We start from the raw sequence: 16,673 nt of genomic DNA on the forward strand, positions 1-16,673 counted from the left end.
AGAGACAATTTATTCCGGAGTGTCCTGATGAAAGCAAAGTAGCTGCATACACTGTCTCATTTCTCTGAATTTCTAGCAGATAATTTTTGCGCAGAATTGGCCTGTTTCAGTAACCTTTTAGGGAACACTTAATTTGGCACATTTTCATTTGCAGCAGTTATGTTGTATTAATTTAAAAATAAGGTGGAATGGTTGGTGTTCTTTTTTCATGCACTTAATTCCATACCCAGTGAAACACAGAGATCTGAAGTGCTCATTTCTGAATTGAACCGCATAAATATTTGTGTTGCAGAGTCCTGAATGTTCTGGTGCTGACATCTCTGAATACAGATTAGAGTGGGGAGAAGATGAGGAGTCTCTACAACTTGCATATAATGGCACAGATACCTGTTTTGAAATAAGTGAATTGTCAGCGGCAGCGCATTACTGCTGTAGGCTGCAGGTATGGAAGCGATGAGGTTTTGCATGCATTGCTATCTTAAGATGTAAACAGTTTCCTTCCACTGTGTTTGTATTTTTGTCATTAGCCGCTATGAAGTTATGTGCTCTGTAAGTCAGGAGGAATGTACATTTATTTTAAGTAATGCAGGCTGTTGCTATAGAACTGAACAGTTTAGATTCTGTACAGTTCAAAGTGATAAACAAGGGAGTTGATGTAACTTTTAGCTCTTGAAAATTGCTCTCATGTATCATGTGGTTTATTTTCAGTGAATAATGCTGTTAAGCCATCTTGCCCTCTGATATTAAAAAAAAAAGATAACATTTTAGACAATTCCCCAAAAATTGAATTATTTTCTTGGTAATGAGATGTAAATAACATCTACCTCCCAGCTGGATGTTGAAGATTCCCCTAGCTTAAATAATAAACTCCAACATCTGGTTCATTTATCAAGTAAAGCAAACCAGGTAAGTAGATCCCTGTGTATATAGGAGATGGGAGCTGCCAGACAGCGAGCCCTCGTCTTTACCATTTTGTCTCTTAGCTTTGTAAGACTGGACCGTGTGTAGAGCCTATATATAATTTCTTTTTCTTTGATCTTTTTCTCTTCTATTATTTTCACCAAAAAGTAAGTTAAAATATATTTCTTAAATATTTATGAAAATAAAAATACAGCACTTCTCCTTTATGTCTAATGAAAAAATAAATGGAAAGTAAAGTAGGTGGGAGCAAAGTAAAAACATTTTTGCCCTGGATACTTTTGCACAAAACTTATGTGTATGTGAAGACAGAATACCACCAGTAACCCAACCATAAGTTCGTGTACCCACCCAGCTGCCAATGTTTGGACCACCTAGGGTCATTTCTTTGATCAAGGACAACATGCTTCTGTTGAGTGTTTCCTCCTTACAGGTTTGGTATTTTTAAACAGGATATCGAACATTTTTTTTATTATTATTAGGTTTTTTTATGAAGTAGCTTTTGAGCTGTTGGCCAGCAGCCAAGGAGCTAGGGCCCCGCAGCTGTAAGGACACTCGGCTGTATTTTCTGCCTCGGTGGAGCTCGCCGTATCCCTGCCCTGGCACTGCTGGGGGAGGCGAGTTGGAAGAGTGTGTCTGAGTGGCTTGGAAGTGTCAGCCAGAAAGTGCCTCTTGTGTTCGCACAAGGGGGAGAGCATTCAGCATCCGCTGGGCAGGGAGGAGACTGTGAGACCGCTTCTGCGGGGAGTTCAAGGAGGTTTTAATGTTAAAAATGGAAATAGCCAGCTGTATAGCATCTTTGATTTTGAGTGGATGTTTGTTTAAAATTACCTGCCACAAAAATGTTGCACAAATCTACTGGGTTTTCAACACAGCCAATGCCATTTAATCCATAGGTAGAAGTTAAATGAAATGCACAACAGCACTAAGCCATTTTATTTAAGGCCGTCAGTGACCCGTGCGTTACTTTCTAGAGGGCTTCATTCTCTAGATCTGATCTGTGTATTATATGGAGAAGAAGTTGGTATAAGACACACTGGAGCATTTAAACAATTACCAAAAAAAACCCCAACAATGTATAGCAGACAAAGAAGGGAAGTTAAACAGTTTCAGAAATTTTAGTCTTTTTTTTTTTTTTTTTTAATAAAAAGGTGAGAATAATAGCTGGTTTTCTTATTTGTTAACAGCTTTAACAGAAAAATCTTCCTTTTGGTTATTAAAAATATATTCCCCAAACCATATTTATCCTGCCTTCTAACAAACACACGGTATTGCTCTCAAATTTACAACAACTCAATAAAAAGAGAGAACTGAGGAATCAGGCAGATATATATAATTGCAGGGCAGATAATTTGTCTTTACTGTTGCTCAAGTTTTTTGCTGTAATGAATATTCCTGAAAACAATTGTGGCTTTTGCAAAAGGAAATACTGTATCATTTGGGGGTGGGGGAGGGAGGTATCTAGGAAGCAAAGAAGAATGAAATTCCCATCAGTTATGGTGATGAGATTGTCCAATAAAGCAGTTAAAAGCACCTCTGAAAATAAATCGCTTGGAGCAAGATACAGATTGCCAAACACTGGTTTAGAGGCAAGACAAATAATATCGTTGGCAGACCACGAAACAAGGCTCACTTTTAACAGCTCTAGGAGCGTTTCACTCAATAGAAGATGTCCCTGGAGCAAGATTTGTTTTGAAGGGCTTTTTAAAGGCTGACAGATCTAACTTAGTTATCTCTTTTCTTCAATTGAACAAAACGCCTCCTGGAAAAACAGAACACGGCTTTGTGTTTGTATTATGCATAGCAGAAATAACTTATTTGCTACAGTTAAGCATAGATTAGAAATCAAACAGTTGCTTGACATGTTCTTTCCTTGCCATCGTAGTCCTACTGGCAACATTGTAAATCAGGGTTTTCTAATTAGTTTTGATCTGGTGGGAGACTCTGGGCTCGTTTTCCCAAATGCAAAGGAAGTGTGGATGCTAGATGATGCTGGGCAATGTCAAAGGTGCTTTTGAAGGTCTGTGCCTTCTGGACCTCCTGTAGCTCGGCCTATACCATAACTACTGTCATAAGCTCTCTGCGTACCTGGTGGGCTGGCAGCATGCTGGGCTGTGTCAGGGGAAGCCCAGCTGCCAGATCAAGGGAAGGTGGTGGTGCCTATTACATGTCGTTCATGAGAAGATGGAATACTGTCTCCAGTTCTGCTCCAGGCAGAGGCTGAAATAGGGATGTTCTGGTGAGATAAAAAGAAAAAAAGTTACTGTTGTGCAGGCAGTTAAGGATTGTAACTGGTCCAGAACAGCTGTGCAATCTCCATCCTTGGAATTTTTCAAGACCTGACTGGACAGAAGCCCGAGCAACCTGGTCTGTGTTCAGCTTTGACCCTGATTGGAGTAGCAGGTTGGACTAGATGTGCTCCAAGGTCCCCTCCAGCCTGCTTTAATTGTGTGATTGTGTGCACAGGAGCTTATAATAATCCAGAGGAGGTAATGTGGGTCATTTCTTAGGCCATTCCAGTGCAAGATATACAGCATTTGCCACTGACTGAGCATCAACTGATGGAAAAGCCAGGTCTGTACAAGAGTGCAGCGTTGAGCTTGCGAAGACAACTGCCTCTGTAATTAGTGAGCAGAAGTGGGGCAGATTTTGAAACTCTGTCTCTGCTGGGATCCTGGATCTGGGAGTCAAGATGAGATGCTTGATAATTGGTTGTTCTCCTCTCTTGTAGAAAATATTGAGCTCTGTGCTTTGGAGGTGGTTTGCTGGTGATCTGTGACTTCTGAGTCACAGCCTTCACGCCGTGCTGGGTTCCTATATTCTTATATCAGAATCTTTTTAGTATGAAATTAGTAATCCATTCTCCGAGTTAGGAACCAGCGTAGCTCTCAGCAAGCCAGATGCCCCATATGCCTAGGGGGTACTCTGCTTGTATAAAACATTGCACGTTACACTCTGCGGTGTGTGTGCTGAGGATTTTATACAGGGCGGCTCAACAGTTCAGAGTAGCCGGTTTGCTGAACAGCGTGATGTTACCCATCGCTGGCAGCATGACTGGCATTTTGAAACGAAGTTTGCTGCTGATCAAAAGGTTACTGTTAGGTTTTAAATAGCTTTTAGGGAAAAGATAAATACTCTCCAGTTTTTCTGAGATACCTCTGAGTAACAAAGGAAGATACTAATTGCTGTAGTATAGGCAGAGGTTATGAGTCATGCTTTAGAGGATAAGCCAGCGGTGCATATCCTCTGAAGAATCCATGCAGCTCTTACAGGCTGCACGGTTCAATATTGTAAACTCAATAGTCGTGTGAAAGAGAACATTTATCCTGTAAAAATACTCCTTTTTTTTTTTTTTTAAACATACAGGCTATTAACCAAGCAGGAGCTGGACCCTACAGTGACCTGGTAACCTGCAGGATCCCCGCGTCTGTGCCTGATGCAGTCTCTGCGCTCTCGGTGCTGGAGGATGAGCACATGGATGCCTGTCAGCACTCCCCCTCTGTGTGCCTTGTACTGAGCTGGGAAGAGCCATGCAATAACGGAGCTGAGATTACATCATATAACATTGACCTGGGTGACATCAGTATTGCAGTAGGAAACGTTACAAGTTACGTTATTGATGATTTGCTTCCAGAAACCTCATACCGGTGAGTACAGAGTTTTTTTGGTGTGATACAGAGAGCGCTTGGGATGAAAACACACAGCTTAATTTTACGGGGGGGGGGGGGGGGGGGGACCAAAACAAAAAACCCACAACACCAACCAGCCTAGGGAGCATAGAAATCTGCGATAATTCCTTTATGAAATGAATTGTGGTAGTTGATGTCCAAATGTTGCTTTCTCCCCCCATCTTTTTCCCTTTCTCTTCTCCTTGCATTATCTTTCACCTCTCCTTATTATTAAGTTGCTCTGCTAAGGTGAGGTTACGCTGGTAGGTAAATAAATTTTCAAAATGGGGAATAACTGAAATTGCAATGTAATAGCTCATGTTTTTCCATCCAGGGGTTTATATTATTAACTGTATTGATCTCTGTGAGGAGATAGCAATTTGCACACAGTGAACTTTTATTCATATAACTATAGCTGGTTTTTTTCTAGCATATGGAGATTAATTAAAAGATAATCTGAACAATTTCTTTATATTGCTTCAGAGTCTAAATCTCTAAGTGATGTTGCCAGAATTTTATTATTATTTTAATGTTCAGGCGTGTATGTTTTTTTTCCCTGTTCGTTAATTAAAAAAAAAACCTGTGGTTCCATGCAGGCAATGAACAGCAGTACAGCAGGTGATGTGACAAAAGAAATTCTATTTTAAGTACTGTTCTAATAAAAACTGGACTCTGATTGCACACTTGTAAAATTAGATATGGCACAGACCTTTTGTAATATTTTTCTTTTTTTTTTCTTTTTATTCAAGGTCACAATCCCACGCATCTTGTAGAGTTTAAATGAAAAGTTCATTTCTCAAATATTATTATTTACCAAAAAAAGATAACTTCTTGTAGCAAGTATACAAGTATGTATACTAGATGTTACTTAAAGCAAGGAACATATATTGCTTGCAGTGCCTAGTACTGTGGTTCCTGATCTTTGCCTAGAATATCTAGGTTTTAAAACCACGTAATAAAAAATGAAGATGTAGATTTATTAAAAAATATGTATATATGCATGGAAACATATATAAACACACATATATATATATCCATCCCTTCAGCAATGTGGAAAAAAAAGGCAAAACAAACTTGGTGATTCAGAACCTCTCTGTTTCAGACCACTCGTTTAAATCCAAGCAGTGTGACTACATTATCGCTGTCTCCAGCTCTTCGGTAGCTTGTAATGCTGTGATCCTTTTTCACAACGGCAGTAACAAAAGTATAAGCTTTTTCTTGTCTTCCACGGTGTTTATTTAAGATCCTGTTTATGTGGTCAATTTAAGCTAGCATTGCTGTCGAGGCAAGCGTCGTCTTCCCTCCTGGTGGCGTTCCCTCCTTTGTGCCAGCGAAGCGCTATCGCACCATTCCACACTGGGAAAACTGGTCTTCTCAAAAACTAATTGTATTTTTTACCTTGTAAATGGGTAAAGGAAGGGGTAGAAGAGGACAGGACCCCCTCCTCTAGCAGACAAGCTGGCCTAGGCTTGTTTGAAGTGTGAAATTGCTGCACCTGAGTGAAGCTGCACAGCAGTTTGAGCTGGTTCAGGTTGCTGTTGTGCTGCCTCCATCTCCCTGTTCTCCCATGTTTCTCACTCTCTGCCTCACGTCAGCACTGGTGTTTGTGTCATCTTACTCAAAGCCAGACCAGAGAACCCAACTGATCAGAGACTAATCAAAACCCTAATAAAACTAGTAAGTTGAAAAGTTTGCCTTTTGACTGGCTACTCAGCTGTGGAACTGCGCTGTCTTTGGGCAGTCTCGTACTCCCTGGTGGTTTCTCCTCACGTGCTCAATCCAGTCTCAGAACAGCCAGAGCAAAATGAGATGAGCAACCCAGTCCAGACAGCCAGAAGGACCTATCTAAATTCTTCGCTGAAGTCTTCCTTCTTCAGTTTCTTTTTTTAGCTGGTTCTTGGCTCCCTGTAGCTTTTTTTAGGGAGGTGTCCATGCCTTCAAAGCCTGGAAATGGAGATAGGGAATGAAGGGATGGGCAGGACATTACTCTGCTTTATAATCATGCTGCAGTCTTGTCTGAAGCTCTTGCTCCTGCTGCTGTAAGAAATATTGGATTTCTTTTTTTTTTTGCATTCTTATTTTCTTATTTCTAAAAAAAAAGCCCTGTATTAAATAACATATTTTTAGTCAGGAGTCTGCCTGTCTCTGATCCAGATGGAAAGGCTAAAGCACAAGCATTAACTGGGACTGTTCTAAATGTCAGACTAAAAAAAATAATATTAAATTGTGAAGAGTACAAACCAGGGGATGACTAATCAGAAGTAATAATATATGAAAGCCCTTTCAATGAAACAAGAGAAAGAAACCCCCAAGTCTCGCGTCTCGTGCCTCTCAGGGATGACAAGTGACTGCAGTCAAGTTGCAGAAGCACCTCTTCTGTATCTTGAAGTATTTTTCTGCTAATAAAACCAATTTAACGTGTCTGGTTTTGCTATGAATCGTTAACTCTTTCATTGATATTTCTTCTTCAAGCCTGACTTACCACCTGTCTTTCATTGGGCGATGTCTGTGCCCTGATAACAGTATCCATAAGAAACACGCGTATCAAGCTGTACGCTGAAAGGTGATGGGGTTTTACCTTCCCTGTTTTCATCGGAGGAGTGTTTCAAAAAACATCACTGAGCTTGTTTTCTAAATTTGTTCACCGGTGTTTTTTCTTTTCATGTCAGCCCTGTTTAACTCAACTAGCCCTTCTCTCTCTCTTGTGTTTATTCCCTGCTCTGTTTAGAAGTGGTGAACGTGTTTTTTCCTAGCCCTGGTTTTTCCTGTACTACTGGGTTTGAGACTCTGAACTCTCTTGCCAGAGTTTCAGCAGAATTTGAGGTAAATCAGCAAAGGGCTTACATGATTTAGTTGCATTGGAATTTTACTGTCAATGTTTTTGTTTGGGAGAACCCAAAACTGAGAGCAAATCTTGGTGATTATGAATCCACCAAGTCCAGATTTGGAAAGGAACGTTGTTTTGTGTAGCGGTGTGCCTCTGACAGCATGTCTGCGAGTGTCCGCCCTACGGGACTTGTTAGCTGAGGTCTGGCGTTGCTTTGCTGCTTCCAGCCCCTGTCTGGGAGTCGCCCGTCCATGGCCCGTGCGTGGGTGACTTGACATGCCAGGCAAACACCAGGCTCTTCGCAGAGGTGGGCTCAAAGCTGACAAGTCTGACGGTTGCTGTGTCTTAGTAGCAAATCCAGCCAGCATGCCACAGGGAAGATTTGCATCCCAACATACGTTCGAGGCAGGAGGAACTGGGACATGCCCTTGCTGTGCTGCTAACGGACGGCGCAGGGCTGGTGTCAGGAGGAACCTCTCCCATGTCAGGCACAGAGCAGCACCCCTGCTGCAAAAAGCAGATGCCTCGCAAATGCACTGTGTAAACATCGTTGCTGGTGAGCGGCTGCAGAAATATGTCTGGGAATTCTGCAGTCTTTCTGTTTTATTGACGTAGCCATGAAGCTCTGGAAGCTCTGATTTAAGGGTAATAATACATGGACTGGTTTTCTGTGAACTGATGTAACTAGAAGTGAGTTAATAAATATTCCACAATAAATAAGTATTCAACAGTAATAGAAATACCAATTTTCTGTTATACTCTGTTCCCAAGCTTCACTCGACGCTTTCCGTAGTTAATTGTGCTGTTGAGATACTTCACCGCAAAACAACTTAGAATTTTTTAGAATGCTTATTTTCTTCTGAAGTTAGTTCACAGAAATGCGTAGTAGTCTTATTAAATGTTAATATCAACACTAAATTTTAATCTCCTTTAGGAATAAAAAATCTAGATATTTTAATTCTGAACTGTACTGAGGAAAAGATCTTCCAAGATGGAGAGAAGAATGCACATAAATGTTCAAGTTAACAACACTTAAGTGGGTTATAAAACAAAATTTATGCTTCAGAGTGTAAAACTAAGCCTTGTTGCAGCCCCAGAAGAGTGCAGTCAGAGCGGGGATCTGTGGGGCTGGCCTGTCCTGGGCACTGTGTGTCATCACCACCCGGGATGTTCAGGCTGCTGCTGACGAGGGAGCATCCTGCTTCTCCTCCCTTTTGAAGTCCGTGGCATTTTAACTCCCACAGGTTTCCACAGGCATTCCCACTGGTGGCATTCCGCTTATGGGAACTAGCAAATCAAACTCTTCTCATGTCAGACTCTTAAGATTAATTCAAAAGTTGATTTTTTCATTTTGTTGGAATACTATACGAAGGATTTTGTGGCCAATCTGAAAACAGCATCCTGCTTAGTGTGTTTATTTCCCTGGGTCAAGAATCTTCTAAGATAGAATGCTCTGTTAAAGGTCTTTTAATGGTTTCTAAATTTGCCTAGTCTGATTTATTTTTTTCTAAATGTTTAAAAGATGCAGTGGGAAAACGTGAGAATAGATACAAGTATGACTGGTCCTGAGTCTGCAGAATTAAGTACTATCCCTAAATCTATATAGTCCATATATCTATATATTTATATAGTTATATAGATATAAATAAATATAGTCGATACATTCTCAAAAACCTCACTTTCAAATTGTGATTGTCAGATTTTAAAACTGCCCTTCCAGGACAGCATTTGGGGTATCTTCACTTAGAAACCATTAGTGAAAAAGTTGAAAGGGATTCAGGCAGTGGTTTCATTCGAACATTTCTGTGTGTCTAAATACTACTTTTACACAAAAATAAGGGATTGATTTTTGCCAGTATCAGTTCTGTGAACAGTAATTGGTTTCCACATAATTATAGAAGTTCCCTTACCCACCGTGGCTGTGCCACCACCCAGTTGGAGGAGCTCAGTGTCGCGGGTTGGGGCAGGGACAGGAGCTGGAGGTGTTCTCCCACCACCGTGTGCTCCCCCTCCTCTTCCAGACAGCCCTCCTTTCTCCCCTGCCTTTTTCCCTTCTTCCTTCTGTCATTCCCTGTGGATGTTTCAGAGGCTTAATATCCCTTGAGGAGATGCTGCTGTGGTTGAGAGGGAAGCAAGAGCTGGATCTGGGTTACACTGACACGTGCACAGAAATCAGAGCTGGCTGGTTGTTCCTGTCTGGCAAAGCTGTGGACCTGGGAATGACACTGGCCGTTTACAGAGAGTGTTGCAGTGATATAATCAGCAGAAAAAAGGGTAGCCACATCCAGCCATGAGAGTCAAAGAAATCAATTCTTGCTTTCCCAGTATTATCTCATTCATCTGGAAAGATGCCTGTCTCTATTTTAAGGCCTAAGAGTTTCCATCAGTCTTGCTGTGCTCCAAAGTCAGAAGTGGTGGCGGGGGGGTGTGTAGCTGTGTGTGGCAGAAGGCAGGAGTGAGAGCGCCATGCGGCAGGTGAAAGCAGCAGCAAACGAGGGAAGAGGAAGAGAGAAGTTTGTACCTTGTGCAAGGTAATACACCTGGCAAAGGGAAAACAAGTAAATGCAGATATCTAAAAAGTTCATGCACATATCTAAAAAGTACATCTATCCACCTCTGCTTAAGAAAAGTGAGATTTGAGAGAGATTCATTTCAATTGCTGCTTGTTTTCAAGTGTGGACATGAGTTAGTTACGATGCTTGAGGACGGGAGAGGCTTTGTTGTTACTGGGACTTTGGATAATACAAAATAAAATGGGGGGAAAAAAGGCTATGCACTCCAGAGCGTGTTGCTGTAATCAATCCACAAATAAGGAGCAGCATTTTGTAATGTCACTGTTACTGTTTATGTGCATATGCTAATGGACCACTTGCCAGAATCCAGTGAAAATTCAGGGAGTTTTCACTTTTTACTGGAAAGACCATTAAATATTAATGACTCTTCAATCTAAAGCAAACCAGTAACATACTATGGCATAAGAGCAATGTCTATATTAATTACACTTCTTAAGATCCTAGAAAAGTTTTCTGTTCTTATTATGTCAAATGCTTACGTGCAGCAGTTGAAGAGGGGGCTCCCACTAGATCTGTCTTCATAGCATCCATGCTTTGGGAGGAAGAGGATGAAATCACCATTGTATAGTGCTGTAAGGTGATCAGGATGTGTTTCCTGAAACCGAACGGAAGGTTAAAAGGAAAGTGCAGCTCTATGCAAAGTGGTGCTTTACCCTTCTTCATGGCTAGGTCAGTAAGCAAAGGTTTAAGCACACATTTACATGTGACTTTGTAAATGCAATGCATTCTTACAGTGTACAATTAGTTTAGCTGCCTAATGAGTAGATAAGGCTCTTAGTATTTTGCGATATGTTTATTAATCATTTCACGCTTTCTGTTCTTGAAATTGCAGAAAATACGAGTTTTGTGGGCTTTTGTAACAGGGAATATTGTTCTCTTGAGGGTTTTTCCTCTATCCCTTTAACTCTTCCTAATCTTTTTGTAATTGTAGAGCTGGAAACTTGTTGTTCAAAGCAAAGCCATTTTTTATATGTTGTTTATATAAAATTACATCACTTCACATACTTCAATCAAAATAAATAGCTATGCCAGCCAAAGACAGTTCTATTTCTCTTCTGCTTTCTCTGAAGCAAGCAGTCATAGGGATCTACCAGCTTCTGCTCTTTTCTCCCCCTGCCACCTTCCTCAGGGACTTCTGGCTTCTTGGTGGCTGATAGTTTGGGGAAGAAGCAACACTTCTTGTAGAGAGTCTTTTCCCATGAGAAAATATTGGGCTGCTGTACACAGAATTTCCAAAGTAAATGGCATCTGTCCAGCTATCTGAACTAGACTGAACTATCTAAAAGAGCTAATTAGTTTGCCCATCCTGTTTTCTCCTATTTTCACTCCGATTGAACAAACTTTTGTAAACCTTTCAGGCTCCTCTGTGCCAGTATTTCTGTTTACACAGTCCCCAAAGCTCTTTAGAAATGCCTGTTTCATACTTTTGTTATGATGTTTTTGTTGATGTTACCATAGTAAAAGACTTTTTACTAGTCTTCGCTCATTTCTGTAAGCAGATTCTCATTGTGCAAGTTATTAAGCTAAGGTGCAGACAGATAAGAGAGTGACAAAACAGAAGACAGGAGTCATTATCTTAAGAAAGAAATAGAATGTAGAAGACTAACTCAGTCTAAAGAGTATTTCCAAGCTAAAACTTCCATGACTAGGTAGGTGGTCTGCTTTTGTCTTCTAAATGTCCTTAATGCAATCCAGGTGGCTCCAGAGCTTTTGTGCATCTTGTGAGACTGACTGGAGTCCAACTTGTATTTGATCTAATAGATATTCACTGCTGGTTAATACTTCCACAGTTTGTGTAAGACATGCAGAAGATATGTGTGTTTAACCTTCTTGGTTAGCTCTTCCCACTTGAGTTTCATGTACTTAAATAGTGTGCTTTGTGAGGTGTTGCACACACTGAGATAACTGTTCTTTGGTCTTCAGAGATCTTTACCAACATGGAGATGGGTTTCACAGTAGTGACGCCAATGTTTTCGTTTCATGATTTCACCTAAATTAGCTCATGAACTTCGAGACAATCACAACACGTTTCTGCATTTTATTTGTTCACGGTTACACACTTCATGTTTTCCAGGTTGCACTTGTATCTGTGCTGCTGTCCCTTGTTCCTGTGGTTAGAGGGTCTGCCATCAGGTTCTGAGATTGCTTGCTCAAATCCTCCCCCCTCTGCCTTACTGCATTTCTTGATATTTTTCACTGCAGCTCTTACTTGTTACATTTGCAGAGCCTTTCATGTTACCAAAGCAAAGTGCTGGGAGCAGGCTTTGTGTTGCTGATGGAGCAGTCAGGTCCATGAAGGCTGTTTTGTATCTTGAGATTTATTTTTTTATATACCAAGAACCTCATGAAAGCACTTTATTTAACATTTAACTTTGCTGTTTGTTTCAGGATCAGGATCCAGGCTATTAATGAAATTGGAGCTGGACCATTTAGCCACTTTATTAAGGCAAAAACCAGGCCGTTACCACCCTTACCTCCTCGGTTAGAGTGTGCTGCAGCAGGTCCTCAGAGCCTGAAGCTGAAATGGGGAGACAGCAGTTCCAAGCTTCACGCTACCGACGACATGGTCTATATCTTGCAGATAGAAGACAGAAATAAAAGGTAAGAGAGAGGAAGATTTTCCTTGTATTAATGAAAATTAATTCGTGTTCATCGTAATGCAGTTGTGAATCACGGCAAGAAAAATGTTTTCCTGATTACTTCATATCAACAAATATATACAAAGTATTGTTTTAATAGGGATTCTGTGCCTGTCGTCTAACTGAGCGAATTATGTAACAAAGCTGTTAAATTTATTACCGAACAACTGAAATCAGTGCTGTGCTGTTGAAATTTTAGCAAGACCCTGGCCCCTCTGCCAACAAAACTTAGTTACTGAGTTTCAAGGTCATAGGCCTTTACCTTTTGGAATATACAAAACGATAATATTGCACCCAACGTGCTGTGTGTATTAATAAAACCAAACAGTTACAAAATCAGAGGTCTAGGAAAGGCAGAACTGAGCAGAACAAGATTTTGGGCAACATGATGGTCAGGATTTTACAAGTATAATATTTTGGAGCATTAGAAAGTAAGAGTTTGCCATCAGCTTGGTACTATGCAATAATTATGAAATAAGGATGCAGAGTCGCTCACCCACCATGTTTCACTTCCCTAACGTTTTCTTCAAAGCCATGAGAGTTTTCAGTGTGCACGAAACACAAGGATAAACATTGAGCAGTCAGTGCTCAGCAAAAAGTATTTTCCTGTGCAATTTTGTGTGGGAAGATGTGATAATGTAGCTCCAGATTTGGGATGAGATATAGTCAATTAAAAAAGGGAAGGAAAGAAAGACAATACGTGAGTATTGCCAAACAGTGTGAGTTCTTCAATGAATAAATATCATAGATGGCTCATAATTGACTAAGAAACACTCTCAGTTAGTTTAATTACATAAAATAACTGATGTATCAAGTAGATAATCCTTAGAGACCTTCAGTACAGATTATAATTTGGTGTAAATTAGCATGATTCCTTTAATTTAAATAGAGCTGTGCTGAGTCTATGCCAGCTGAAGATCTGGCCCAAAAGCTCTAATTAGAAGTAATAAAACCACCATGAATAATGCCTAAATACCTCCCAGTATCTCAACCATGCTGATGCAGAGAGGGTACATAGCCCCCTGTACTAATACTGAGAGGTGTCCCATGAATATAAATGCCCATTTGGAAGTCTGACTGATAAAAACGGTTTCTTCAGAGTGCAATGATGCTTGGCAGGAGCCCGTCACTCGCAGCAGTGTGTGATCAAGTCAGCTCTAAAGAAACATCCAGCAGGCTGCTTTTGTTTGCTTTCATGTAGCACTGCAGGTAGGATGGTGAAGAACTGTAAATTGTTCTAAACCCGGTTTTATGTTGGAGAAAATAATAAGTTTTCTTGTAAGAATAAAAGGCGTTATGTTACCTGGCAGCAGAGAAGGAAAGCTTTTTCTCTTTTGCTTTTGCACAAGGTTTTAGCATAACGCTTTGCTTCTGCACAGACTTTTCCCACTGCAAATGGTCTCTTAAGAGCTGTTAATTAAGAGGAATTTGAACTTGTTACTCCGCGAGGTTGTCTTAACTTTGAATTTGGCTTATAGTTACGTGAGCTCCCAAAGATGCAGAGTAACTAGTCATCTCCATTGCGCTGTTGCCTCCTGTGGAACAGAGCCCTTGCATGGGATGGCTTCCTTGGCGGTTGGGTTTGTAGCAATTAGTTCGGGTAATAACTGAAATAAGCCCTGAGCGCTCCAGCTGATGAAGCACGGACTGGCGTGGGCGCAGCGGAGGAGCAGAACGGGTGCTGTTGTCTGTGCTGGTGCTGTGTTTGAGAACAGCTGGAGCTGGCAGGTCTTGGCAATAAGACCGATCTGTTTGTTCCCTATGTGACAGTCCCCTGTTGCTCCCCGTTGTGTGCATCAATCGCGGTGAGAGACGTCCCTGAAAGGATACAGCAGCAAAGTTTTGTACATTCAGGAGAGCTGTCATTCCTAATGAACAGAGAATGACAGCCCACACGTGGTAGAACCAGCTGTTGGTAACAGCCGTGAGAGTCCTCTCTTGGATCGTTCCTGTGAAATAAACCCCATCGTGACTGAGGGGTTACTCGTGTGTGTGCTTGTGAAAAAAATTGGAATGCGGTTCTTCGAGCATCGCTGGCCTCTTCAGCTGTGCAGTGCTTTAACAGGCTGATGCAAGTAAACTGTGGGCACCTGATAGAATAATTGAATAGAACAGAATATTTCAGTTGGAAGGGACCTCCAGCCATCAGCCTGACCAGTGCAGGGCTGGTCACAAGTTAAAGCATGGTAGGGGCATTGTCCAAATGCCTCTTAAACACCGACAGCCTCGGGGCATCAACCACCTTTCTAGGAAGCCAGTCTCTGGTGAAAAAATGCCACCAAACAAACGATCTAGAAGGATGTTTTGGAGTCTTCGATGGTGTGAAAGGGTTGTAGAAAGGCTCTGTGGTATCCCCTCGGTTGAGAGAAGAGATGGCACCTGACTCGGGGGAAGAGGCTGTGGCATAAGCTTGCGTAACTCAGAATTCACCTCTGTCACATCCTTAGTCTTTCAGAAGATACTGTTGCGTTCCCCAAGATATCTGGCACTACTTGTTAGCAGCTTTATATTGAAATCCCTCAACTCAGAATTACGATCATCCCTTCTTCAGTGAATCTGACCGTGCAGCTTGCTTCATGTAATGCTGCTCACTGATGAGGTTTAAAATTGATGCTTTTTTTAAAATTTAAAAAAAAAAAATATTAAAAAATAGCTTTAAAATGCCCTTGAAGCATTTTCACAAACTGAAATACAAAGATGAATAAATTCTTTTTTTTAAACAGAAAATCTTCAGTAAGTTAAATTCTGACTCTGGTAGCTTTAATGGCCTTTTTGTAAAGATTCAGCTCTGGTTTTATGCAGTGATAGTGAGCCAGTGCTCTTGAATGTGTCCTGGTCATTAAGAATTGTTTTTAACTTTTCCATGCTGTAATGAGGTATAGCAGGCCACTTGTTGGAGACTAAATGTTTCATTGATTTCAAGACCTGTGAAACAAAATACTTGGAAATCTACTGACACTGATTAATGTAAGGGCTTGAAAAGCTGTGCACATCAGAAATGTACCTGCTTTAGCTCTCATTTGCTCTTCACTGTGTGACATTTAGGAAAATCAAATTAGCATCTCTTGTCCTTTCAATTATGTGTAGCATTAAGTGGAAATGAAGAAAAATCTGTTTCTAGAAAGCACAGTACATGGGAACGTTAGTTGAGTGTAGTTGACCTTTATGTAAAGAGGACTATAAAATTTCATTCTTTTTTAAATAAACTGTCAGTTGTGACTTCATTTCCTAACTCTAGTAATGTCAAGAAAATAATGTTAATCAAGTTACACTGTTTTTCAGATTACAGTGGATATTTTTTCTCCAAGTGAAACAAATGAACTTAATTATAGTAATGCTTTTGAATATTTTTTTTTTCCTGTACTGGTAATTAGTCTTTAGTTGTTCCTACCACTAATTATACCTCTTAGTATCTTAAAATACTTGGAATATCCAGTCTGAAAGAGAATTGGAAAGTACATTATTAGTGGGTCATTTATCAGTTGCTTGTGTTCCTTTCAGATAAATGTATATTGCAGTTGAGATGAATTCTGTGGGGTATTTTGTGCGTCTACAGAATCCAAACAAAAAATAGATAATTAAGTTTTAAGGGATAATCATTGGTAAGGTTGGCTAAGCAGCAACCTACAAATATTCTTTAAAAGTATAAATGAAGAAGCATTGACAATTCTTAATAAGTCTGCTTTGGTAAGTGAATTGTAAGAGATGGTGTTTACTGGCATTTTAAACTGTAATTGTTTCTGTTATGGTTATTTAGTGACTAAATATGCTATGACCCCATATCACTGTGTTAACTACTACTAGTAGTAGTGCTTCCCTTTCATATCGTATGAAAGATTATCTGTGCGGGTATTAAACTGTTTTAAAATGCTTTGCTAGACTATATACACTTGCCATTTAAGGAGATATTCTTCTTCAATATAAATGAAAAATTGAACACAAAACAGAGCTTGCCTAATGACTGTAAATATTAATTGGGCAGAGTTATTGCGCGCACAGTTTTGCTCGTTAGGATATGAATGGCCCAAAGGCCATGGCCACACATTGA

The 16,673-nt window shown here is 40.4% G+C and overlaps 1 protein-coding gene across 2 annotated transcripts in view; it reads left to right on the top strand.

The window, feature by feature from the left end:
* FNDC3B (fibronectin type III domain containing 3B) overlaps window positions 1-16,673 on the top strand; it is a 222,079-nt gene that overhangs the window by 181,082 nt on the left and 24,324 nt on the right. For both annotated transcript variants that reach the window (XM_080410542.1, XM_080410543.1), the window contains 3 exons: window positions 293-442; window positions 4,285-4,565; window positions 12,375-12,587. In XM_080410542.1, the coding sequence (XP_080266668.1) occupies window positions 293-442; window positions 4,285-4,565; window positions 12,375-12,587 (644 nt within the window). The remainder of the gene's footprint in view (window positions 1-292; window positions 443-4,284; window positions 4,566-12,374; window positions 12,588-16,673) is intronic.

This window comes from Falco punctatus (genome assembly GCF_963210335.1).
Source record: "Falco punctatus genome assembly, chromosome: 13".
NCBI classification, from domain to species: Eukaryota; Metazoa; Chordata; class Aves; order Falconiformes; family Falconidae; genus Falco; species Falco punctatus.